Source organism: Physcomitrium patens, chromosome 3, assembly GCF_059467195.1.
Source record: "Physcomitrium patens ecotype Gransden chromosome 3, ASM5946719v1, whole genome shotgun sequence".
Taxonomy (NCBI): Eukaryota; Viridiplantae; Streptophyta; class Bryopsida; order Funariales; family Funariaceae; genus Physcomitrium; species Physcomitrium patens.
The window spans coordinates 7,874,733-7,897,977 of record NC_143412.1 but is presented as its reverse complement, the minus strand read 5'-3'; the positions used below and the strand labels follow the sequence as shown (position 1 = coordinate 7,897,977).

Genomic DNA, 23,245 nt, shown 5'->3' with positions numbered 1-23,245 from the left:
CATCTTGGAATAGCATGTCTTTTTCCAAATTCAGTTCAGGTCTGAAAGTTGAAAGGATCAGTCGTGGGCAGTTTCCGCTAGTAGCAGCAAGACATTTTCTGGGGGCATTTGGTGTGGAATTGAGCGTTCAAGGTTTCCTGCTTGTTAGTGGGTTGTTCGTGAAGATAACGGCAAGCGACTGACTTCTGACATACGCACTTCATAATAACATCATCCAAAGGACTGCAAGAATAAACAAATAGTGCTACTTGATAATTCCTTAGTACGTGTGAAAAGTTTGCATCTTACAGAGAAACTGGAGGCAGTCAATAGTCGGAGAAATACAGAATACCAAACAACAAAACATGACATGCAAAAAACCATTTCCCACTTGGCAGTTAGCTCTTAACAAGTATTCAATGAGAGGAAATTACTCTAATGTTTCCTGTCACAAACCGCACGTAAATGTAGAAATCAAAATACATGCTTGGTGGTCCTCTGAGAACTCCGAAGTCCTACGCAACGCTACATGGATGCTAGACACAAGCGCCTCGGAACAAAAGAATGGAATTTCACCCAACGTGCACGCAGAACTGTATATGGGAATACTGTTTCTGTCAAACGAGAACTTCGAGATACGACGAAGGTGGGCGAGTGAACGTAGTCCCAAGAAATACATTGGTGACGACATGCTGTGACAACATAATTAGTCAGCACATTGCGTGTCTTTTCATCAACTTTAGTCTTAACGCGTGTATCACAATACTTCCACAGGGCTAGCCCAAGCGAATGGCAAGCAGAGCATCAAAAGCGAGCCGTCGTATTGGATCCGATTAGATAACCACGTCCCAGATGTATCTGTTGCAGCTTTCGACTGGGATCTACACCAGTAAGGGATCAATTCTGTGCATGCTTGATGAAAGATGGACGTCATTTCGACTGCTCTTCTTCAAAGAGCTTTGGCATGGAAAGTCCAACTCTGTTAGCAGTGTCTTTCAATCGAACTGACTGCTCTGTCTCCCTATCTACACCGATGTTATAGGAGATGAGGAGATCCTACACAGACGAAACAAAAAAATCGTTAAAACTTTACGTGTGCAAAGGAGACATCAACGAGTGAAGAAAATGAAAGCGGCTCATTAACACGCTCTGATTTAAATCTCGAAATCTGATGAGTTCCTTGCATCGTCATGACAGAGTGATGATGTATCGCGTTTTCTACGCTAGAGTACAACACTTAAGGATAAGGTACATATAGCAATACATTCTACGCCCTTGAGAGAGAAGACTCAGTACAGGCACTAGAAATAGCGATTTTCCTCATCGAAAAAGAACAGCTATCGATCGCACGGTCATGACCTGTTCTAGAGCAACATCGCACTTCCGGAGAAGAGAAGAGACGTAACATCACTTGCAGAAGAATTGAAAACATTCCAATTCATTTTTCATTCTGCAAGTTCAATCGATCGCTAGACCCTTCTAGAACGCGCCAAGCAGTTAGTAATAACCCTACTGCATGAATCGCGAACACTCTCACACCACCACAAGCACAGAGAGCGTGATTGATGGATTAAAAAGACAAATTGAACACGAGCCACTTCACCGCCTTGAAAATTCCCAGCTAAGCTCACATCTACCATAGCTATCTACACGAAGAAGCAGAACTGTAACGAGATCATACATAACCTTTATTTTGAAAAATAAAAGGGAGGAGATATAAAAATAAAACTAAAAAAATAAAAAAACGCAAAAATCAGTTTCGCACCTTGTGAGCATGAACGCTCCTGACTAAATACGCATAATCCTTAGCTAAAGCGAGGCTTTTCTGCAAGGCATCGGCATCTTTCGAGGCAATCGAGTCACGAAAACTCTGACGGACAAAGCTGCTGAAATGATCGGCTGCGGCATGCTTGCGCACAGCCTTGAGCAGGTCCCTGTAGACATGGTGAACAGGTCCCGACATGGCTCCAAACCTCCACCGCACCGTCGACAATCCAGGGGTACCTGCGAAACCCTCACCAACACTACAACACACCTCCAAATTAGGTCAGACCTTCTCCTTGTCATCGTGTCTTGTTTATTGTGACGTTGATTGATACCCGGACGAAGCTTGTACTCAGAACCGTGCCCGCTTCTGCCAGTCGACGAATATTCATCCCAAGCAAATGTAAAAGAGCTTTAGCAAGGGGGATTAGAATCGAAACATAGATATAACATAATTATTCTACTATGCAAGTGGCTAGCTTCGAACCAAAGACTTGTCTGAAGCCAACATAGTCCCTAAGCATTGGTACCAACTTTTTCAAATGAAGTTTATGATATTTGATTTGAATTATTTATATTGGCCAAAACCTTAAAGTTCCCACATATGGTTTAAAGTAATATTAAAATTACATTGTGTTGGAGAGTGGCCATTGGCCAAGGAGCCATTAACAAACCATGGAATCTATCTCACAAAGTAGGGTCATTTAACATGTCAAGAATGAAATATACAATGGACTTAGACAACAAGGACGACCAAAAAAGCATTGAAACTTCCTACAGTGCAATGCCTACTCCTATTCTATTATGTTTGCAGAGTAATACTTTCTGTTTTGAAAACCTTGATGGTAGTATGATTTATATAACTAATAGCAACAAATTTTTAAAAAACTTAGATGAAAGTGATGTGCAATTATGTACTCTCTAAGCAACTCTTAGTAGCCATTTTCTTAATTTTATGTGTAGTGTGTGATGCTATGTTGGATGTTGTTTTTCACAAGAAAAGTAGTTTATGCCATCTAGTATCTAACATTAGTAATTGTTGGTGCTAAAGTATTGGATTATGGCAGCGTAAGTTTTTAATATAATAAGAGAACCTTAGAAGTTCAATATCCACATTGTTGCCTCCAAAATTTGAAATAATTTCTCTTGGATGTATGGTATTGTATCTATTATGTTCTGCATCTTTCTTTCAATTTCTTCAATAAATCTAGTAGTGTGATGCAAATATATTGCTAATGTGGACTTATTATTAGTATGAATGTTGTGGTCACAACTAAGATATCTATCTCTAAATGGAGGTCATTTAACAATAGGTGTACTAAGTAGGAGCTAGATTGATCAATGAATATATTGATTGATACTTTGGATGTTCACTATGATATAAAGTTAGCACATGCATGTTGCTAAGGAGTTTGTAAAAGATTTATGGTATGTAATAAGAAGTTTGAGAGGTTGACAAATTCATGTACATCTAAGTTTGTTGGTAGTCCTAAAGTTAGATTATTACCATTAAGATCTTATATTATTAGGTCTTCAAATATATGATCAATTATTAAATTTAGGTCATTATGTGATGGTAGAGAGGATATACTAATTGTAGGCTCTTTTTTAGTAGGAGCATAATATGGCTTGTGTAAGAGTATAAAAGCAAGGTATTGTGGTAAGAAAGCAAGGAGTAAAAGAAATTTTCAATAATGTATATTGACTTCTATGTTACAAAAAGTTTTGGATTGTATCTAGATTTCCTTCAAAACATTAGTCATGGCTTATGTCATATTATACAAACATTCTAATTTATAATTAGGATTCCAATATTCTATGCCAACATAGATTGTGATTTTTCATAAGTAAAAGAGTGTTATTGTAATGTATCATGGCTAATAGGTAAAAAAGTAAAAAAAAAAATATTATATTATAGAAGATCTTATTTTAAAATATTATAAAAATTATCTTAGAAATATAAATAATAATCAAAATTTAGTAAAATTAAAAGTATAAAAGTTATCTTTTTGTAAAGTGGACTTTTACTTATTTTGTAGGACCATAAATAAGGCAAAACAAGATAGCATAGAAAAATAAAGAATATAGATATATATATAAGAAAATTAGGAATTGATTTTAGTAAAAAATACTTTAAAAAAAGAAGAATTGATATCCGAAAAAGGACCAATTATTAATTAGGATTGAAATCAGATCCTAAAGCACAAAACTGCGTATCTTTAGCAACTTTAGGATTCTTTTGTAAATCAAAGAGTGGGATTTGAAAGAAGACTTTATAGGATTTTTTTAAACATGGATTTTGAGAAATTTGAATTTATAATAACTTTGTAAGAAATTTGCAAAGTTAGGGTTGTTTCAATGAATCTAATTTTGTGTAATAAAAAAAGAATTTATATTTTAAAGAAATTTCTAAGTTTGATAGAAGACTTATAGGTGAAAATTTGTAGATTTTTTTTTACAATAGTTATTATTGTATGTTGTAGAATTGAGCATGATCAAATAATTAGAGTGAAGGTTATTAAAGTTCAAATAGGTTGAAATCTCAAAAATAGGGTTTAGAGGGTCAGTGAAAGTTTCTAACATCTTTAGCAATTTGCTCATTAGATTGAGGTGAAATTTATGTATATAGGTAGTAGACTTGATTTTCAACAAATATGTAACTTTTAAGAAGTATTTAATGATGGAATTAAGAGATTTTAACTTGAAGAGATTGGCATCAAGATTAAAAAAAGATGTCAGTTAACACCTAAGCATATTTTAGGAATTATCTTCTATTTAATGAGTTTGATCTTCTTTGAAATATTTTCTTTTATTGATAGCTTAGTTTTTGAGAGATGTACAAAATTTGAATTGAAATCAATAGTTTGATTGTTAGTTATTGAAGTTTCAATCTGCCATAAGGTTTGTTAAGAATTTATTTATGATTTAGAGTTGGTTTAAGATCTAGAGTTTGATTAGAGGTTATCTAAAATTTATCTAGGATTTTATTAGGTTAATTTTAGAATTTTTCTAAGATTTATTTAGAATTTTTTTAAAGATTGGTCTAGAATTTAATTAGGATTTGTCTAAGAATTTTTTAGAATTTGATTAGGATTTTTCAAAGATTTGTCTAGGATTTGATTAGAATTTTTCTAGTTTTTTTTTTGATTTTTTAAAATTTTGATTATAATTTGTTTAGGATTAGATAAGGATTCTTTTAGGATTTTTTAAAATTTCTTTTATAATTTATTTAAAATTTTAATTAGACTTAATCAATGTTTGATTATGTTTGTTAAGCTTTAATTAAAATTTATATATAATTCTATTAGAGTTGATAAGACTTATTGTTTTCATTTTTTTTTACCTTCCACAACTAGGTATTCAACGTATTCTCAAGCAAGATTTCACAGAATATGATAGCATTGCCTTAAAGTTGAATGTTATTTAATTAATTTCATATCTACATTTTAGTACCCATGGTTTTTTAATAAAATTGCTTTCAAGATTTTTCAAAGAGATGTTGTTATGTATGACATATTACTTGTTTGCATCTAAAAATACTTTTGAATATAGTCTCACAATATTTTCATGTGGTGTTAAGTTTTTAGACGAGGTTGTATAGAATGTATATTCAAGTGGTATAGAAATCCATAAAGCATATTTTAATTTGTAAGTTATAAAAAAATATACTTAAAAGAGTAATTGTTGGACATGTCATTAGAGTATGTTTAGCTATTTAGGCAGTGGAGCCACAAGAGATGTAGTAGTAGCCTTTACAACCAACCTTTTGTTGCCATGTATTGATAGAAAGGCATCTTGCAAGGTGAGCCAATTTAAAGAAGCTATTTTTTAAAAGAAACATATATAACATATTCAATGTAGAAATTTGTGGCATTTAATATATTTGTATCTTCTTGATTAAAGATATTATACTATATACATGCTTTCAAATTATTTAGTAAAGATAATTCAACATTCTAAATTTATAATGTATGTATAGAAGTTTCCACCTTTCATGCTTTATGTATTTCTTTAATTTTAATTGGTTAGGTTTTATGGTACAAATAATATTGGAATGGATCTAAAGAGCTAAATTCTATAGTAGTATTTTGTCAACAATACATGATTATAGTCAATAACTTTATTCATCTTGGATATGAAGATGACTTAGATTTGTTTAAGATTATCAAGTAATATTTTGGTTGCTCTTTCTGAGATGGATGTGAGTTCTTTCATGTATAGTATTTAATATTAGTCGACTTGCGATTTCTTACAATATTATTTTAGAATGTAATAGATGATATTAATATGCTCATTTATTTTTGTTATAATCCATTTGCTTGATTATAGAAAAAAGATACCAAATAGTGACTATAATATAGAATTGATTATTCCTACTTATAATATTTATATGTTTCTAAATCTTATTTGTTATTATAGAAGATCTTTCTGCAGTTAGTCCTGATTGTGAAGGTGCCATAGATCTTTTAGGTAGAAAATTATATTCTTTTTTCTAATATTGTAGTTGAAGGCCAAATGGGTACTAACTTCACAGCCCAATTAGATTTTAATGAGTGACTTTTCAAAGATTGGTTACCATATAATTTTCTTGTAATATTTACGGTGAGTTGGTTCAACATATTTAAGATTTATATCTATGCCTTGAAAGTTATTATCCTCAATTGTGAGCTATCCTTAAGAGGTCTTTATGTTTTCATGATCAAATGAAGATAAATTGGCTAGTTTCTAGTCCTTGTCATCTTAATTTATATGATATAATATCTAACAAAAGTTTTTTAAAATTTAGGTCTTAGCTATAAGGGTTGAACTAATAATTTAGAAAGAAGTATTTTTTTTTGTATATTGGAATCAAAGAATTTTATCCTTCAATGTGTGATTGATTACATGGTAATAGATTATACTACTTGGCTCATGTATTGCTTCATGTCTTTAATCTCCATATATAATTTTGAATTACAACTCTAGTTTGTTTGAAGGTTGTATCATTGATGGATGCATATGAGCAAATGTATTAGATTGTGGTAAAGAATATTTGATATACTATCATAATTTGGCCCCTTGTCATATTGTAACACGACTATATAGTAAAAATATAATCAAAAATAAAATTTTAATTAATATCTAATCATCTTAGTTTAATAATAGCTCAAGATATTTAAACAAGGATTTTATAAAAGCCTCTTAGTTTATTTTCTTGTCTCAATAGCTAGTAGATTAAAGGTTGGTTAATAACTTTACCTTCTAGAATGTAGAAATTCTTTTATTGCCTTAGAAAGGTCATAACTTGATAAAATTAGATTAAAAAAATAAATAATTAGCATGGTTGATACTAGAGTTTAGTTCAAGGTAGGGTTGGACTAAAAAACCTCTAGAATAGATGAAATTGATTCCTGGAGGTCGACTATTTGTGGGAGAGGGTTGAAATTAGACCTCTAGCCATTATAACAATTGATTAGGGAAAAATAGAGAGGCATTTGAAGATCAAAAATTAAAATTGGTAAGTTAGCTTCAAATCAATTCTAAAGGTATAAGGTTTTTTTTTCAAAGGATTAGGAATGATTTTGCAATCATTGTTTAAAGTCAAGATTTATATCAGTGATTTGGGATTTAAACAAGATAATTAAAGCAAGTACTCTCGACTAGTTCGTAGAATTGGTGTCACATCTATAGTTCAAAATTTGAAATTGCTTTGTTGATTAGATGTCTTAAGTGTGTGAATTTTTTTTTATTAATTAAACAATGCAATTAAAAGATATCAAGGTTTTGATACAAGAAGGTATTAAAAGTTGGCAGTTTGGGATTGGGTAGAATTTCTATGCTATTTGAAGATCTATTAGTTGCATCAAGGTGAAATTTGGCATGGTAGTAGAAGACTTTAAGATCAAGCAATATACTAATTTTAAGTTGAAGTTAACAGTTGGAAAAGGAGAAACCGCTACTAAAACATCTACTAAAACTTTTAAGTTAACGGCTAAGTGACATTAGTGTGATTTTTGGGCTTTTCCTTGCAATCTATAAGTTGGATTGGGCTGAATTTTTTTGAGCATGTAAAGACTTATAGTGGCATTTGTATGCTAAATAGATGGTCAAATTAGAAGTTACAGCTTATTAAAATTCACTAACTAGGATTAAGATTTACAAGAAAAAATTGAAATTACCTAATTATGAAAGTAATAAGGCAATTGGAATTTGTATATGGTTGAGGTTACTAAAAAGAGTATTTTTGAGCACTTTGTATTGGCTTTAAGTACTTTTGAATTGAAATTTGAATTACTTTGTATTTAGATAATTAAAACCTATTAAGGTTTCTTAGATATTTGTAAAACACAACTTCACCTTTTTTAGGCAAGTAGATTTTCAAATAAGACAACACATATTACAACACTATTAATGATATGAAGTATAATTCCCCCATTTTTAGTGCCTTTGTAAGCTAAAATATAATCTTATTATTTAGTACCATTGTGAATTAGAATATAATTTTATTATTTAATTCTTTTGTGGCAATACAAAAGCCTGTGGAAAAGCCAAGGTATAATATTGTCCTATCTTCTTTGAGCCATTTTATATCCTAGTTGTGATGCCAATTCCAAATTCGTTGTATATTTGAGTACCATATATCTTTAGTTTTTTAATAGTTTAGTTTTGTTTCCAAGGTATAAAAAATATTTCAATGCCTTTTATAATGTGGTTAAAGTTGGTTTTTATTCCATTTAGGTATAGAGCCAAATCATCTGTAAACATTACCTTATCTTATTATTATATTTTATGAGTGTAAAGTCTTAGAAGCCTTGTTATATAATGTCAAGTATGTAATCATAAATACATCCAATAAAGAGATAGAAAGAGGGTGCCAACAAATATTTTTGTTGCACTAAGTATTTAAAAAAAAAGATTTGTCTAATAAGTCATTTAGGCATATAGATGAAAATGCACTTATATATAGTGCCATAAAAAAATCTATCATTTTTTTGTAGAAGCCTACATATATTATTATTGCTTTGAAAAAAACATCAATTCATCACTTAATTGCTTTTTCAATATTTAATAGTAGTATGATGAGGTTTTGATTGTTATATTCTATCTCATCTTATCAATTTCTTTGTTAAGTTGCATGGACCTCATTTAATTTCTTTCTAATTTTATTATCATTCTAGTGGTCTTATAGGATCATTTTGATATTGTATATGTGTGTATATTATTTTTTTGAAATCTTTATTCTATCATTTATTTATTTATTTATTTGTTTTTATCACTGATTTTTTTAAAACGCTTTGATAGTCACAATAATCTTGGTATTTGAACTATAGATTATGTGGCTAGAGATAACTTGTATCCAGGCTTGTAGTATCAAAGTTTAATATTTTTATTTATGAGTAATTGTGTGTTGAATTAGAAATATCTAACTATGAAAGGCCAATCAAATTAAAGTTTTTTAAAAGCTTGTGGGACATAGAACATCAAATATGTATGAGGCTATCAAAAAATTAGACTATAATTGGCAAATAGATTGTATTGACTTGTAAATAGATTATGTTTGGTGCTTATTTTCCATTGTCTAACATAAAGGATTTTTTTCTTGCCTTTCTAAAACCTTGTTTATCTTCCAATTACTCTCTACAAATCAAATCATCAACTAATACATAATGTATAGTTGAAAGAAAGTATCTTATGATTAATTTCTATAATTTGATTCTACTACTATTATTGATATATCAATAGATATTGATTATTCTTATTTTGAATATTATAAACAATTGAAATGTTACATATTAAACTTGGTCAAGTTCTATTATGCCATATTTACAAATTTGGTCTACTATTTTTTTAGATACGAGGATGCCAATCTCTCTTGTGAATAAATCTTAAATTGCTAAGTATTAGGCCTTACTCCGTAGAATAGAGCTGTAGAGGGATAAGAATTAGTGAGTCCTATTTTGACAATTGAAAAGTAAAAAATTATATTTTTATATTAATAATAGGTCAGGCTTGGATGTAGTTCTTACAAAAAAAATCCTTGGACTTGTGTTATTTATTAATGCCAACTTGTTTGCCATTCAAAAATTAAACATTCAAGGAACTAAGAACAAGTGGTTCTATCATTCTTTCAAGTCTATTTTAAAGAAGCAAGCAACTCTATTTTTTGTATATTAATTTTGGATAGTTAATTAGGCATTGGCCTCTAAGATGACTATTATAGTAATAAAATCTAATGATAAGTTTTAGAAAAGGTTGGTGCAAAAGAGTAGTTGTCTTCCTTCATTTCTAATTTCTTAGGCCTTAGCTTATAAAGACATTAATGCAAGAATCTAACCTTATATAAAATCTAAGAATATATGCTAAATGTAATTGTATTGTACCTTAAACAAAAAATGTGAGTCATTGTGAGTAATAAGAATAACAAGGATGCTTAGTGCTACCATGCCAGAGAACCATAGCAATTTGTACATCTAGAGTGCATCTTCCTACTTGCATAGTAGATCCTTTTGTTTCTTTGTTTCTTTGTTTTATTTGTTTTTTGATTTTTTTTATATTTTTAATGATCTTAGATCGAAGTTGTTGCATTATTTTATTTACTAGGTGATTGTATGTTTCTTCTTGTATCCATATTGTCTTATTCAAGAATTATATTAGTAAAAAGTTATTAATAGATATGCTTTGTATATTGATAATAGAATTGTGTATTGACCATTATTGTTCTTATTGACAATAATAAGTATTATTATAATTGAGAATTTTTGGCCTTGAGACTAATTTTTCTAATTGAGAGTTGTCCACAAAGAAAAATATATATGCGTGGTATTGTAACCAATTGCTACCTTATAAAAAGAGGTTATAACTTTATCCTAGAAATGTTATGTAATAGATTGCTTGATAAAGCCATTAGTTTTTTTTTATAGTTGAAACTCACCTCTTCTTTGATTGTTCTTGTGAGCAAGAAGTTGGTATTGTATCATTAAAGTTAGATCCCTACCTACTCCTAAGCATAATATAATTTAAAATATTCTATATTGAGATATGTTTCCTATCTTTTTTTGGCTATGTATTCTTCAATAGGTCTTTAGATGGTGGTGCATTTGATTGTATTATATTTGTAATAGTGATAGCACTTGTGTTGTAAGTTGAACTCACTAAAAGAAAGGATATGTTCTTGTTTGATTTACTCTTTCATGTCTATTTTTGTGATTTTGATAGTCTTTGATAGTATTGTAATGTTTTTTGCAAGGATTTGCATTCTAAGACTATAGATCTTAGAACAATAGAGTTTATTATCTTCTATCATTATGATTTCAAAAATTTATGAGAAGATGGGGTAGAAAAATTCTTTGGTTTGTAGTCCATGTAAAAATTCCAAAACTTGTATTTATAGATATATCTTCTGCTACTTGTATTTGATAGAAGGATCTAATTTATAGTATGGTGTCCAAAGATAGAAGCACATTTTTTTATTATCTATTTTAAAGTTATAGCTTAATAGTATCAACTTAATATTATTTATTTGATTGAAATAAACCTTGACATGATTATTCTCTTGCATGGTCATGCATTTGAAGTAGTATAGCCTACTCTTCGCTCATATGGTTAATTCTTTGATCTTTGGGCCATGTTTCCTAATCGATTCCAAAACCATGAAGTCATTGAGTTTTTCTATTTGTTGCTAATATTTTAGTCAAAGATTGCATAGAATGTTAATTTTAATAGATTTTGGTGTTTCTAATGGAGGAATTCTACCATGTTATATTACAAAATCTACCTTTCTAACATGGTAATTATTTTGGTCAAGATTTAAGATAGAATTTTACATATAGATATATTTTAAATAAACACATTTTTTTATTTTATCTTATTGAATTAATTTTTTGTTGTTGTTTTAAAAACTTATTACATGCAATCATTAAGTTAGGTTTTAAGACATTTAACTACAAAAATGCCATTATATGAATAATATATTAAAAAATCATCATTTGTCATATAATTAAAACATTACTCTTTCTGTTAACATTACAAACTTCCATGTGTAGTGTAAACATGCTAAATTCAACAAAACAAAGCACCAAGAATGACCACATCAATTTCAATAAAACTAGCGTCCTATTACATAATAATTGTAAACCTAATCTAATTTGATGTTTCATGAGGTCTCAAATAATCAATGCTCGGATCTCGACTCATAGACCAGGATTTCATGAACTTTATTACTATTCAATCCTCTGCAAGTACTGCATATGCAATGATTTTCTTTTACAAGAGAATTCTCATCACAGTGATGAAGTATAGTTGCCAATTCAAAGACTATCGTATCATTTATGGATTCTATTACATACAATCCGCTTCGTTTACTCAAACTAGCTCCAATAATTGGATGCAAGGGATATATAATGTTTTGGTCTTATCTAGCGAAATTTGAATTCCATCTTGGTTCATGATTGAAGAGATATTTGGAAAGATGAAGATCAATAATCTACAAAAATTGAAGGACAGCGGTTGGGTGACAAGTAATAGCAAATTCACATCCTTGAAGTCAAAAGGCCAGATTGTCCTAGTTTTCATCTCAATGCCACAAGTTTTCCTTGTGTCAAATTGTGATCAAACGATGAACTGTGTTCCGCATCTGCTAGACTACAATTGAGATCTTAACACAATTGCCTCAGACATAAGATCCATGAGACGAATGTACAAACCATACAGACGCTCAGGCGAACTACCTGCCAGTCATGCCCGAACAAGAGATTCAGTTTCATCGTGCAGATTGGAACTCGAAGACCTTCCGCTCCAATATGCTTTCCATCTCTGTGAAATGGTACTTCCACTCCCGCTTACACTAGTGGTCCCCCTCGCCTGATGTCGCCATTTATCAAGTAAACTTTGCCTAAAAGCACAATCGCAAAGTGAATTAATCGTGTCAACAAAATTAGCATCGAAGCAGCGGTCTTCACTGACGTGTGTAGAAACTACACATGGAAATCGTGAACCCGGATATACAAGACAAGCAGGCATGGGATGTAAACAGACTTGTCGGTTAAGGTTTCAGATATACCTTTCTATGCGCACATTACGACAATAGAGCATGACGATAGTAACCACTGGAACCATGGCCGCACTCAGATGCTTCAGAGTGTGGCCACTCACTATGAAGTAAGTCCACCTGTAAAACTTCATGTCCAACGCCTCTTGAATTTTTGCTAGTAGATACCAGCCTGCGCTCAAAAGAATAAAAACAATAACAACTTAAAAGTAGTTGGATAGATTAAGGGATTAAGTTAATTAGTATGTATCATATAAAAACTCTGGAACGATAGCCAAGCTTAATTATGCCAAATGCTAAGACTCATGACCCCATGCTACTACCATGTGAAATGTGGTTAATTCTATACATAGAAACAGGCAATCTATGCTTTCATCACTTATTCTAGGTGGGTAAGAACCTGCAGCCCAAAGCCAGTAATGGGAGTGGGAATATTTGGGCGGCAGCAGAATGGCCATAGCGGGAATAGCAAAGCATGGCACAAATTGAACTATCGCATAAAGCCGCAAATCATTTGCAAACCTGCGATTCAACCCCGCAAAATAAATTAAATAAACAAAAATAATTTGAATTCGTGGGACTAGAATGGCTAAATTAAATATTATCATTGAGATCAACAAAGTATCAACGCACTTCAATCATGACCCACAAACCAGCTTAAGAATCACCATGTAAAAGTGGAGATACTTCCACAAATCCAGGACCGTGTGAAAGATTTTTGAAATCAGGAACCAGCAGTAACTCTGCGTACGAAGCTTTTTCAGTACTTACCGCCAGTATGCCACACTACCTGCCCCAGCAGTAAGAAGGGGAAAGATGGACGCTTTTCCAGTGGCCTCATCAATTCGCTCGATGATAAACACTGCCATTACTGAGGCGAAAGCAACGGTCATCTGAAATGCAGTACACCAGATTCTTCAGAGTCTAAAATATGTAGCCTATCACTTGGGGTTCCAAGGTAAGCTGTGACCTTTACTTGAGAGTTATTTTAGCATCTAAAAAAGCAACCATTTTACACCGATTTCTAGCTTCACAATAATCTAAATAATGAAACAGGCTAGTGTGCCCACACATGAGACGACCTTGATACAATACAGTTCGGAAATAGATCATATTTACTTATTAGAACCACATTCTGATACTGTTACATTGAGCGAACCACTTAAGCAAAATAGAAAGGTTTGACTTACAGGAAGACGGTCCCAGACGAGGCGCGCATCGTTGGGCTTCAGATGATAGTATGCTGACCCGAAAGCAGTGGCTGTGACCCCAAGGAAAAAGATTGACCACCCCAGCAATTCACCCTGCAAACTGAAAAAAATAAAATAAAATAAAATAAAATAAAAAACACACACACAACACAACACAACAGAATTTAACAACAAGACACCAAATTCATCAAAAATCACGAAAAAATGTTCATGGAATATTCAGATATAATCAACATACGATAATTCCAAGTCGCCTGCTACAACGTTTCGAGCGTCGAAAAATTTCAAATCCTTGTTCTCCAAGGCAGCAACAGACTGACAGCTGGTTTGTGGGCTACTTCATAGAATACCTCATGCTTAGGGGAATGCGAAGGCATCAAGAAACAGGAGAGAAATTATGTCGTCAGAAAGCTAACCTCAATCCGAAGCTATTGCCATGAAGCGTGAGAACTAAGCCTACAATGCCGATGACCAAGAAAGGGAAGTTGGACACAACATTCAGCGTGTTCGGTATACCTGAAAGGTGAGAAGTTATAGTAGATGAATTATCACTCAACGTTGCAGAGATAGCAATTATTTACTAAAAATGTCCCAGCCGAGCTAGGTCATCTCTAATTGTCTGTTCCAGCACTTCAAAGTGATACCAAGACAAGTGTTTCACTGAATAAATAATGCATCACTAATCAGATGTATTCCCCACATATAACAATCAGCTACTCCGCGACCACTTACCAAAACAGAGGATGTTACAGGGTTCTGAAATGAGGTACAATCTACTGAGGTAATTGATAGCAAAAGTTGTCTGAGAGATCATAGGCAAGCAGTTGACTCACCGAAGAAATTCCGCCTGTCAGCAAACTGATGATACTTTTGATCTTGAGGAATTTTTGGAGTAACGATCATAAGAACAGCGAAGATAAACGCAGCCACACCCCATACGGCCAATCTCTGCCCTCTCCCATCTAACCTCATCTTCACAGCACTGCTTATTTTTCCACTGCTTCCGTATTGAAAAGAAATTCAGCGCTCTAAAAATCGAGAAAACGCCTCTACTTCTCGAAGCTCAGGGTGGAATTCCGGAACTACGACTCAGGCTAGGGTTTTAACTTTCGAGGCCTTAAACCATCAATGTCTCTCAGCCCTACCACGCTACAGCAGCTCAGTTCATATTAAAGGTTCTGCATCTCAGCAAAAGTGGAAGACTGTACAAACCAAAGAGTCAAGTGGGTCGTCTTGGAATAGGAGGAGCAACAAATCCACGGGTGGAGCCCAGCTTTCGAATACAGAAAACAACGACGAGGGGGATGGTAGAGTTTGAGCGAGCTGGGAGAAACGCTCAATTCAAAGAAAGGCGGGTCACGGGCATGGATGACTGGTGGCGTAGTGTTATTCTTCCTGGGTTGATGGGGCCATGACCGCGAGCTGTCAGATCAGCAAGGTTGTTGGACGCCGCATTTTGAGTGTTAGCTCATGGTCTTAGCAGAAACTCGGAACATACTCAACCTACGGAAATCGATAACGTAAGCAAAGAATCCCTTCATGTTTTGCTTCCAATCGAAAGTCATCGGTAGCCTGATAATTCATTCAGCTCAGCTTCATTTGGGGCTTGAAGTGCCGAGGCTGGAGGAATTTTGGGAGCTTAGATAGATCGTAGGTGTTAGGAAATGAAGTTTGGGAGTTTTCAGAAGAGATATTTGTAGCATTAAGCTCACGGGATGTCGAAGTAAAGGGGGAAATTGCTGATGTGAGAAATGGCTACTGTGAAGTCACTCAATGGTTTCGTTGTCGCTGCCTGCAGGTCGACGGAGTTGAGTTCTGCGTCAACTTCGTTCTTGTCGTTCCAAAGTGGGTCGTCCTCCCCTGTGAAACAAATGTGCAGCTTGCGCTGCAGTGGCTGTGTGCATTGCAAATCCTTCGAGTGTGCTGCTGTGTGCAAACCCTAATCCCTAAACCCTAATACTGATCAATTTGTTTTCTGACACACTTATAGCACTGGCAGCTCTTGTACCAACTCAAATGAGTCGTTGCTGCTGCAATGGCCCAGACTTGTGAGCGTCTGTTGATGGTATGGAATTAAAATTGGGATAAAAGACCAAAGCTACTCTGGCAAATGAAGGTTTAACAAAATTTAAGTGAAGTTTTTTGGGTCTAAAAGAATAGTGTGAGTGGAATTGTCCCCAGCTGATCCAAATGAGGCAAGTGAGGCGAAGTCCTTGATTTGACTTAAGGAACAATAAATTGTTGGAATACCAAAAACAAGGCCAATAGAGATAAATATTGTGCAAATATTTTCTTCATTAGAAGATGAAGAAGACAACTTAGGGAGGCTGATTAAGAATTAAATTTTCTTGAAGCATCACTTCAAGAAGAACATAAAGAAAAAATCTAAGTTAGTTGCAAAAGTCATAATAGCATTTAGAAAAAAATCTAGAAAAAAATCTAAGTTGATTGCACAAATTCTAATAACAAAAGTTATCTTCATGTTGCAACCTACTTATCAACATGAATCTCCACCAAATAGAAGGCATATTGGCTAAAGCCACAAACAAGACTAAAACAAAAGTTTAAGAAACAATGGATGTATATTCATCTAAAAGTATTATTTTTATTATTATTATTATTATTATTATTTTATCATTATCAATATAAAATAGGAGAACATAAAAAAATAAAAATAAAATAAATATTATAAATATCCTTCAAAATGCTTTGGTCCTAGCTTTCTAATTCTAATTGAAGAAAACAAGGACTTAAGGCCTAGTTCAACTAGAGACAAATTAGAAATTAGAGATTTAAAAAGTAAGATCAAGGAAAACACCAATTTTTTTAGAAGTTCCAATAATTTTTTCATAAAAAATAAATATGAAGAGACTTTTTACTATTAAATGATACAAAAAGGAGATAAAAAAAGTTGAAGAGAAAAAAATAATGCAAACACAATAATAAAATGTGATGTAGGTGTCAAAGTCAAGGATTCATAATAAAAAATTATAAAAAGAAAGTCTAAGCAATGATTAATGATACTCATCAAAGAAAAAATATCTCTAAACATACAATTCTAAACTTTTAATGTAATATTTCTTTATAACTTTATAATAATAAGTTTGAGCCAAATGATTCTTATAAAAGTACAAAATTTGAAGCAAGCATTGTTTTAATAAAACTGAACAAATATTTTTTTATTTTACTATAAGATTTAATTTAGGAAAATTGATGTTTTGGTGTTGTTAATACAAGCACCATTATCTTATACATAAATCCAAATTTTATAACAAAACTTAAATTTCTTTGTAAAAGACAAGGATTGGTAAAAGTTTCTATTATATAAGAGAGTAGTAAAGTCAACAAAGTAAAAAGTAGAAAATATTAAAAAAAAAATATAGACTTTTATTATGATTTTGAAATGTAAAGTTAAAGGAATTTAGATGTAGTATTCTATTGCATTTTTTTATTTTAAATTACAATTATATAGAATTTGGATGATATATTTAAGTAAATTGTTTTGTTGTAATCAAGTCTAGTTATCAAAAGCCTTGCCATTCATCTACTTACTTATATAAGATAAGTCTAAGATTTTAATAGTTTGATAAAATTAGATAAAAGAGAATAATTATTTTATACAATTTGAGATATTAGTTTCTTTATTTAATAGTAAAAAAAACTTTAAAAATAAAGATTCTATCTTTGAATTATATTTCTTCTTTAAATATGGTTGTAAATTAATGAATTGGTTTTAAAGAAGTTTTAAAAAATATATTACTAAAAAAACTCTTTCCATATTAAGAACTTCATTGAAAGATTGACTTTATATCAAGTATAGAAGTTCAAAGTACAATCCTTTATTTACTCAATTAAGTTGATTTAGGCAAGTTTAGAAAACAAACCAATGGTTTATTAAATTGTAGCTACTTAAGATCCAACAAATCTTTGAATGGAGCTTAATATGTTTGTGAATAAAAAAGATTGTAAATAAAATTTGTATATCAATTATTGAATATTCAACAAAAATACTATAAAATTAAAATATTAATTATTAAAAATAAATATCTAATTAAATAAGCTAAATAGAAATAAATTTGATATTATTAAATTTAAAAAGTAAAAGGAGGTATTAAAAATAATATAGAAGAGAAGGTATAAATCTTGTGTTTTGCATGTGTTACGTGAGTTATGCAATACATTAGTTACTCTAAATAATCTAATTAAATCTACACATATGAATTCCGTATTTTTAAGTAATATGGACCTTCAAAAAAACTTTTCATAAAAATAAATAAAATTATTAAATCAAATGATATATTTAAGTAGGCTTTTTAAAATTTGAAGGAAATTCTAATCTAATTGACAAATCTTTAATATCTCCAATGTCACCTCCCATTTTTGATGCATGTAAATGTAAGTAATTTTGCAATGAAAAGAATTTTAATTGAAGAAAGAAGTTTCATAGTTTTTAAATGTAAAAACATTATATAGAAGTTAGTTGAAATAGTCAATTCATGTAATAAAATTATAAGAAGATTTTAAAAGTCTTTGCACAAGAAAAAATCTAAAAAAATTAATATAAAAGAAGATTAATTGGAGTGTATTCAAATAAAGACAGATTGGTTTATTTAAATAAGGGTGTATGTTCTTTAAGTCAAACAAAATAAAAGAATGATGTTTATTAGAGAAGTAGAGTTCTTTGTGTTATGTTTGTATTATGTAATATACAAATTAAGAAGAAAAATTACAATAAAGATAATTTGGAATTTAGAAGGGCATATCCAAACCAAGAGGATCAATAGAATCTCAAAAATGTACTTGAGACTTTATATAGTAGTTGATACTACTAATTAGATATATTAACTTTCAATAGCAAAATTAAGTTGTTATTTAATATCTATAATATTATTAAGATTTTGTTATAAAAAAATTAAAAAATAAATTTATATTCATTGATATATTCGGATTTTTAAAATATTATTTTTAGGATAGAAAATGAATCCATATGCAAGTTTTTATTGCCAAAAGAAGTAGAATAGATTGCTAAATTGGAAATAATCCTAATGACAATTAAATTTGTCTTATAAAATTTTAATTTATTTATAAGAAATAAGTGTATTAACATAAAAAAAATTATTTAAAAAAAAATCAAGTATTTTATTTATACTTTAAAAAAATTATTAAAAAATTTAAAGAAAAAATAAATCCTTATAAAATTAAAAGATTGTCTAAAAAAAGTATTTATATCTTAGAAATTTTAAAAGCTAATTTGACACCTAATATTTCATATTTTTGTATATATATATATATATATATATATATATATATAAATAAGTATGAAAAGGTGTTTGACTCTTAATAGCATTAACTTGTGAACCTTCGTAGATAAGGAATCAAAGCTAAAAGACAACTATTAAAGGGATTAATAAATACATTCATACAAAAGATCATAATTTATAATCTTCAAATCCTAAAGTTTAATTTAATTTCTTTTATTCTATAGGTACCTAAAAACGGTGTATAGATATAAATAAGTAATATCTTCTAAAACTAACTTAAAAGCTAATTGTAACTTGAAAGGCCTCAAAATTACTTGAAAAGAATCGAGGTTGTGTTGCCATGGACATACACATGTAAGCTAATAATTATCTGTATAAATAGGTAGAAGTAAGTAGAAGTAGGTTAAAATAAGTTAATTCTATAATATCTTCTATAGTAGCTTCATAGATGCAGATTTGACTTCATAGGTGTTTATAATTGACTTTTTCAGTTAGAAAAGTGATAAAAAAAATTGGCCATGTACCACATATGGTGTTAGCTTGAAGACCAAGTTCACTGTGTGGCCCACAAGTAGAAAAACTTGCCTTGTAAGTCAAGGCATGTGTTCTACAAAGTCAATACATATTGAAGGTCCTATAGAACATCACCACATAGCTTCTAATTAGATAGTATATTTAGAGATAAGAGTGGAGCCATCTTCATTGTTATCAACTCTTCTTTTGCTTCTAGTCTAGTTTCAAGAGTCTCAAGTTTCCTTGTCTTTTGGCAAAAAACAATTCTAATTTCTTTTTAATATATGTACTTTCTAATTTCTATTTTGTTACTCTTTCTTTGATACAGAATTCATTGGTTTATGCATCACCTTTTACTTCATGTCCTTGACACATTAACAAGAGTACACTTACAATATCATAGTTTTGTCTTTTCTTGATTAAGAGTGGATTATCCCTTTCTCATGATAAGACATAACAATATTAGAAGTTCTAGATTACCGTCTTCTAAATTGATATTTTTCTTAGTATTTTCTTTGTCCTCAAGTCTTTTCTTCTACTTGTCTTGATTGGTATTAGATATTGTTTTGAATGTTATTATGGGAGATCTTGTTGAAATGAAGAATGCAATAGTACAAATGCAAGAGCAATTGAGGGAGTTGATACTTGCAATGCATCAACTTGGCTTACTACCACAAGGATCAACAAGAATGGCAGGAAGTGAGGATATAGAGATGATTAGAGTTGCTTCAAGATCTGTACCAAATCATGTTCCTCTACCCATGGTAGAACATACTTCAAGTATTAGAGAACCAAGAGTTTCTTTGTCCAAGAAGTTTAATGGTATAAGATCCAAATTTTGAGGATTTATCAATTAAGTATAACTTGTGATTGAACTTCAACCTCAAAGCTATTCAACTCTAGGATCACAATTTAGATTCATTGGTACACTTCTTTTAGGTTCAACTCTATCGTGGTTTTCATCTTTTTTTGAATGACAAGATCTAAGATTGGACAATCTAGAGGCATTTTTGGCAGAATTTCGATCCATGTATAAAGAACATGATGCAACTTGTGTTGCAACCAACAAGATCCATATTTTGTGATAATGTAATTGATTTGTAATGTTATATGCTTCACAGTTTTGACAACTTGCAATACATATCAAGTGGGATGATGTTGCAATTATTAGCCAATTTATGGATTATAATATAAAATAAAGAAATTGATGCTCAACTTATCTGATCCTCAAATATTGAGACAAGTAATTGACTTTGTTGTGAAATGTGACAATTGACTTCTTCAATTTTGATCTGAGAGTTGCACAAATGGGCCTCAATGTTACTACGATTTGATGGCAACACCAACATCTCCTCAAAACATATATTCAAAAGTAGAGGATATGCAAATTGATGTAGTACGTTTTAAATCTGTTATCAAGTAAGAAAAGATTTGTTGCCGTCAAGAAAGATTGTGCTTATATTACGGGGAGCTTAAATACATTGTTCAACATTATCCAAAGAAGCGACAAAATCACAAAATGAAGAGTACATCTATCAAAGAAGACAATATGTGGGAAAAAAAATTTGTCCAATTACAACAAAGACCATTGAGTTGAAATCTTATATAGTTTTTAATGAAGGTTCCATCTTCTCTTCAGAACCCTCTCCTTGTTTTATAATAGATGTACATTTAGGACATAATAATTATAAAGCCTCCACCTTAATAGATTCAAAAGTCTCAGTTTGTTTCTTAGACATAGAATTTGTTAAAAGTCATAAAATATCGTTAGTACAAAAAACCAAACTTGTTCATATAGAGGTCATAGATGATCATTTGTTGTCTTTTGGAGATGTTACTCATGAAATTCTTCCTATAGATGTAGCAATAAATGATCATAGTAGTTGTGTTATCTTCAATATAATTAGATCTCCCTCTAATCTAGTCATTTTAGGTTTATTATGGTTAAAAAAGTATAATCCTTGAATAGATTGGATTTCTTGTACCCTTGACTTCTCTAAAAGCATAATTAATAGTAAAATTATTCTAGTAAAAAGTCATAAGTCTAATGCAATTAAACCTATGTTTGAAGGTGCTAGAGCTTTCTTGCATGCTCGAAAAGAAGGATCACTTTGTTTTGTTTATGCCACACTTGTTTCTAATGATGTAAAGACCTCAAATGGCATTTTTAATTAATATCAAGAATTTCAAGATGTATTTGAGAAGAAGAATGCAGATACTCTTTCAAAACATTGTGTCTATGACTGTTCAATTGACCTTCAAGAAAGAGCACAATTTCCATTTGGACCAATCTATAGTTTATCACAAAATGAATTGGCTAAACTCAAGGAATTTATTAAAAAAAATTTGGCCAAGAATTTCATACGTCATTCCAAATCACTAGTAAGAGCTCTAATCTTATTTGTGAAGAAGAAAGATGGATCATTGTGGATTTGTATTGATTATCAAGGATTCAATAAGATCACCATCAAGAATAGGTATCCTCTACCCTTGATATTCAAACTTTTCGATCAACTGAATCAAGCTAAGATCTACACAAAAATAGATCTATGGAGAGCATACAATCTATAACATATTAAAGAAGGAGATGAATGGAAGACTTTATTTCAAAGTAGGTAAAGGCATTTTAAATACAATGTCATGCCTTTTGGACTTAGAAATGTACTGACAACTTTTCAACATCTAATGAATGATGTTTTTTGAGAATTTTTAGATGATTTTATTATCTATTATGTGGATGACATCTTGATCTATTCTAAGAATACAGATGAACATAAACTTCATGTTCATCGTGTATTATAAAAATTAAGAGATGCAGTACTCTATGCCAAGATAGAAAAGAGTGTATTCCACACTATTCAAGTCGACTTTTTAGGATACATCATTTCAAATGATGGACTTATGATGGATCCTAAAGAAGTTCAAACGATTATGAATTAGAAGATTTCAAAAATATTAAGAGATGTTCCATGTTTTTTGGGCTTTGCCAACTATTATCAAATCTTCATTGAAGTCTTTTCTGAAGTTATACCTCCTCTTACACGTTTAACTTGCAAAGACAAACTTGAGTGGAACAAAGAAGCTGAGGCATCTTTTGAAACTTTAAAGTCAACCTTTATTTCTACACCAACCTTATATCATGTAAACTTTATAAGGCATTTTTTATGGAAACAGATGCATCAGACTTTGCTTTGGATGCAGTATTATCACAAATGGGAACAAATGATAAACTTCACCCTGTAGCTTTTCATTCCAAAAAAATTTCAACAACCAAGATTAACTATGAAATCCATGACAAAGATCTTCTTAGAATCATGGATTCATTTTAAGAATGGTGTCATCATCTAGAAGGCACCTCTAATCTAGTCACCGTATATACGGATTACAAGAATCTTGAGTATTTTATGTGAGCACATGTTTTAAATCGTTGCCAAGCCTATAGGAGCATGTCTTTATCAAGGTTTGATTTTAAGATCAAATATCGACTCAAA

The 23,245-nt window shown here is 31.0% G+C and overlaps 2 protein-coding genes across 2 annotated transcripts; both read right to left on the bottom strand.

The window, feature by feature from the left end:
- Positions 1-402: 402 nt before the first annotated feature.
- LOC112279455 (uncharacterized) lies at positions 403-2,020 on the bottom strand. Its single transcript, NM_001426564.1, has 2 exons — positions 1,745-2,020; positions 403-1,035 (listed from the first exon to the last, which is right to left on the bottom strand). The coding sequence occupies exons 1-2, from the start codon at positions 1,940-1,942 to the stop codon at positions 910-912; spliced, it is 324 nt and encodes a 107-aa protein (NP_001413493.1). The 5' UTR covers positions 1,943-2,020; the 3' UTR covers positions 403-909.
- Positions 2,021-12,228: 10,208 nt separating this feature from the next.
- Positions 12,229-15,635, bottom strand: LOC112279339 (uncharacterized). The gene is made up of 7 exons (XM_024513687.3): positions 14,814-15,635; positions 14,397-14,496; positions 13,960-14,080; positions 13,541-13,662; positions 13,170-13,291; positions 12,782-12,941; positions 12,229-12,613 (listed from the first exon to the last, which is right to left on the bottom strand). The coding sequence occupies exons 1-7, from the start codon at positions 14,950-14,952 to the stop codon at positions 12,457-12,459; spliced, it is 921 nt and encodes a 306-aa protein (XP_024369455.1). The 5' UTR covers positions 14,953-15,635; the 3' UTR covers positions 12,229-12,456.
- Between the last annotated feature and the right edge of the window lie 7,610 nt (positions 15,636-23,245).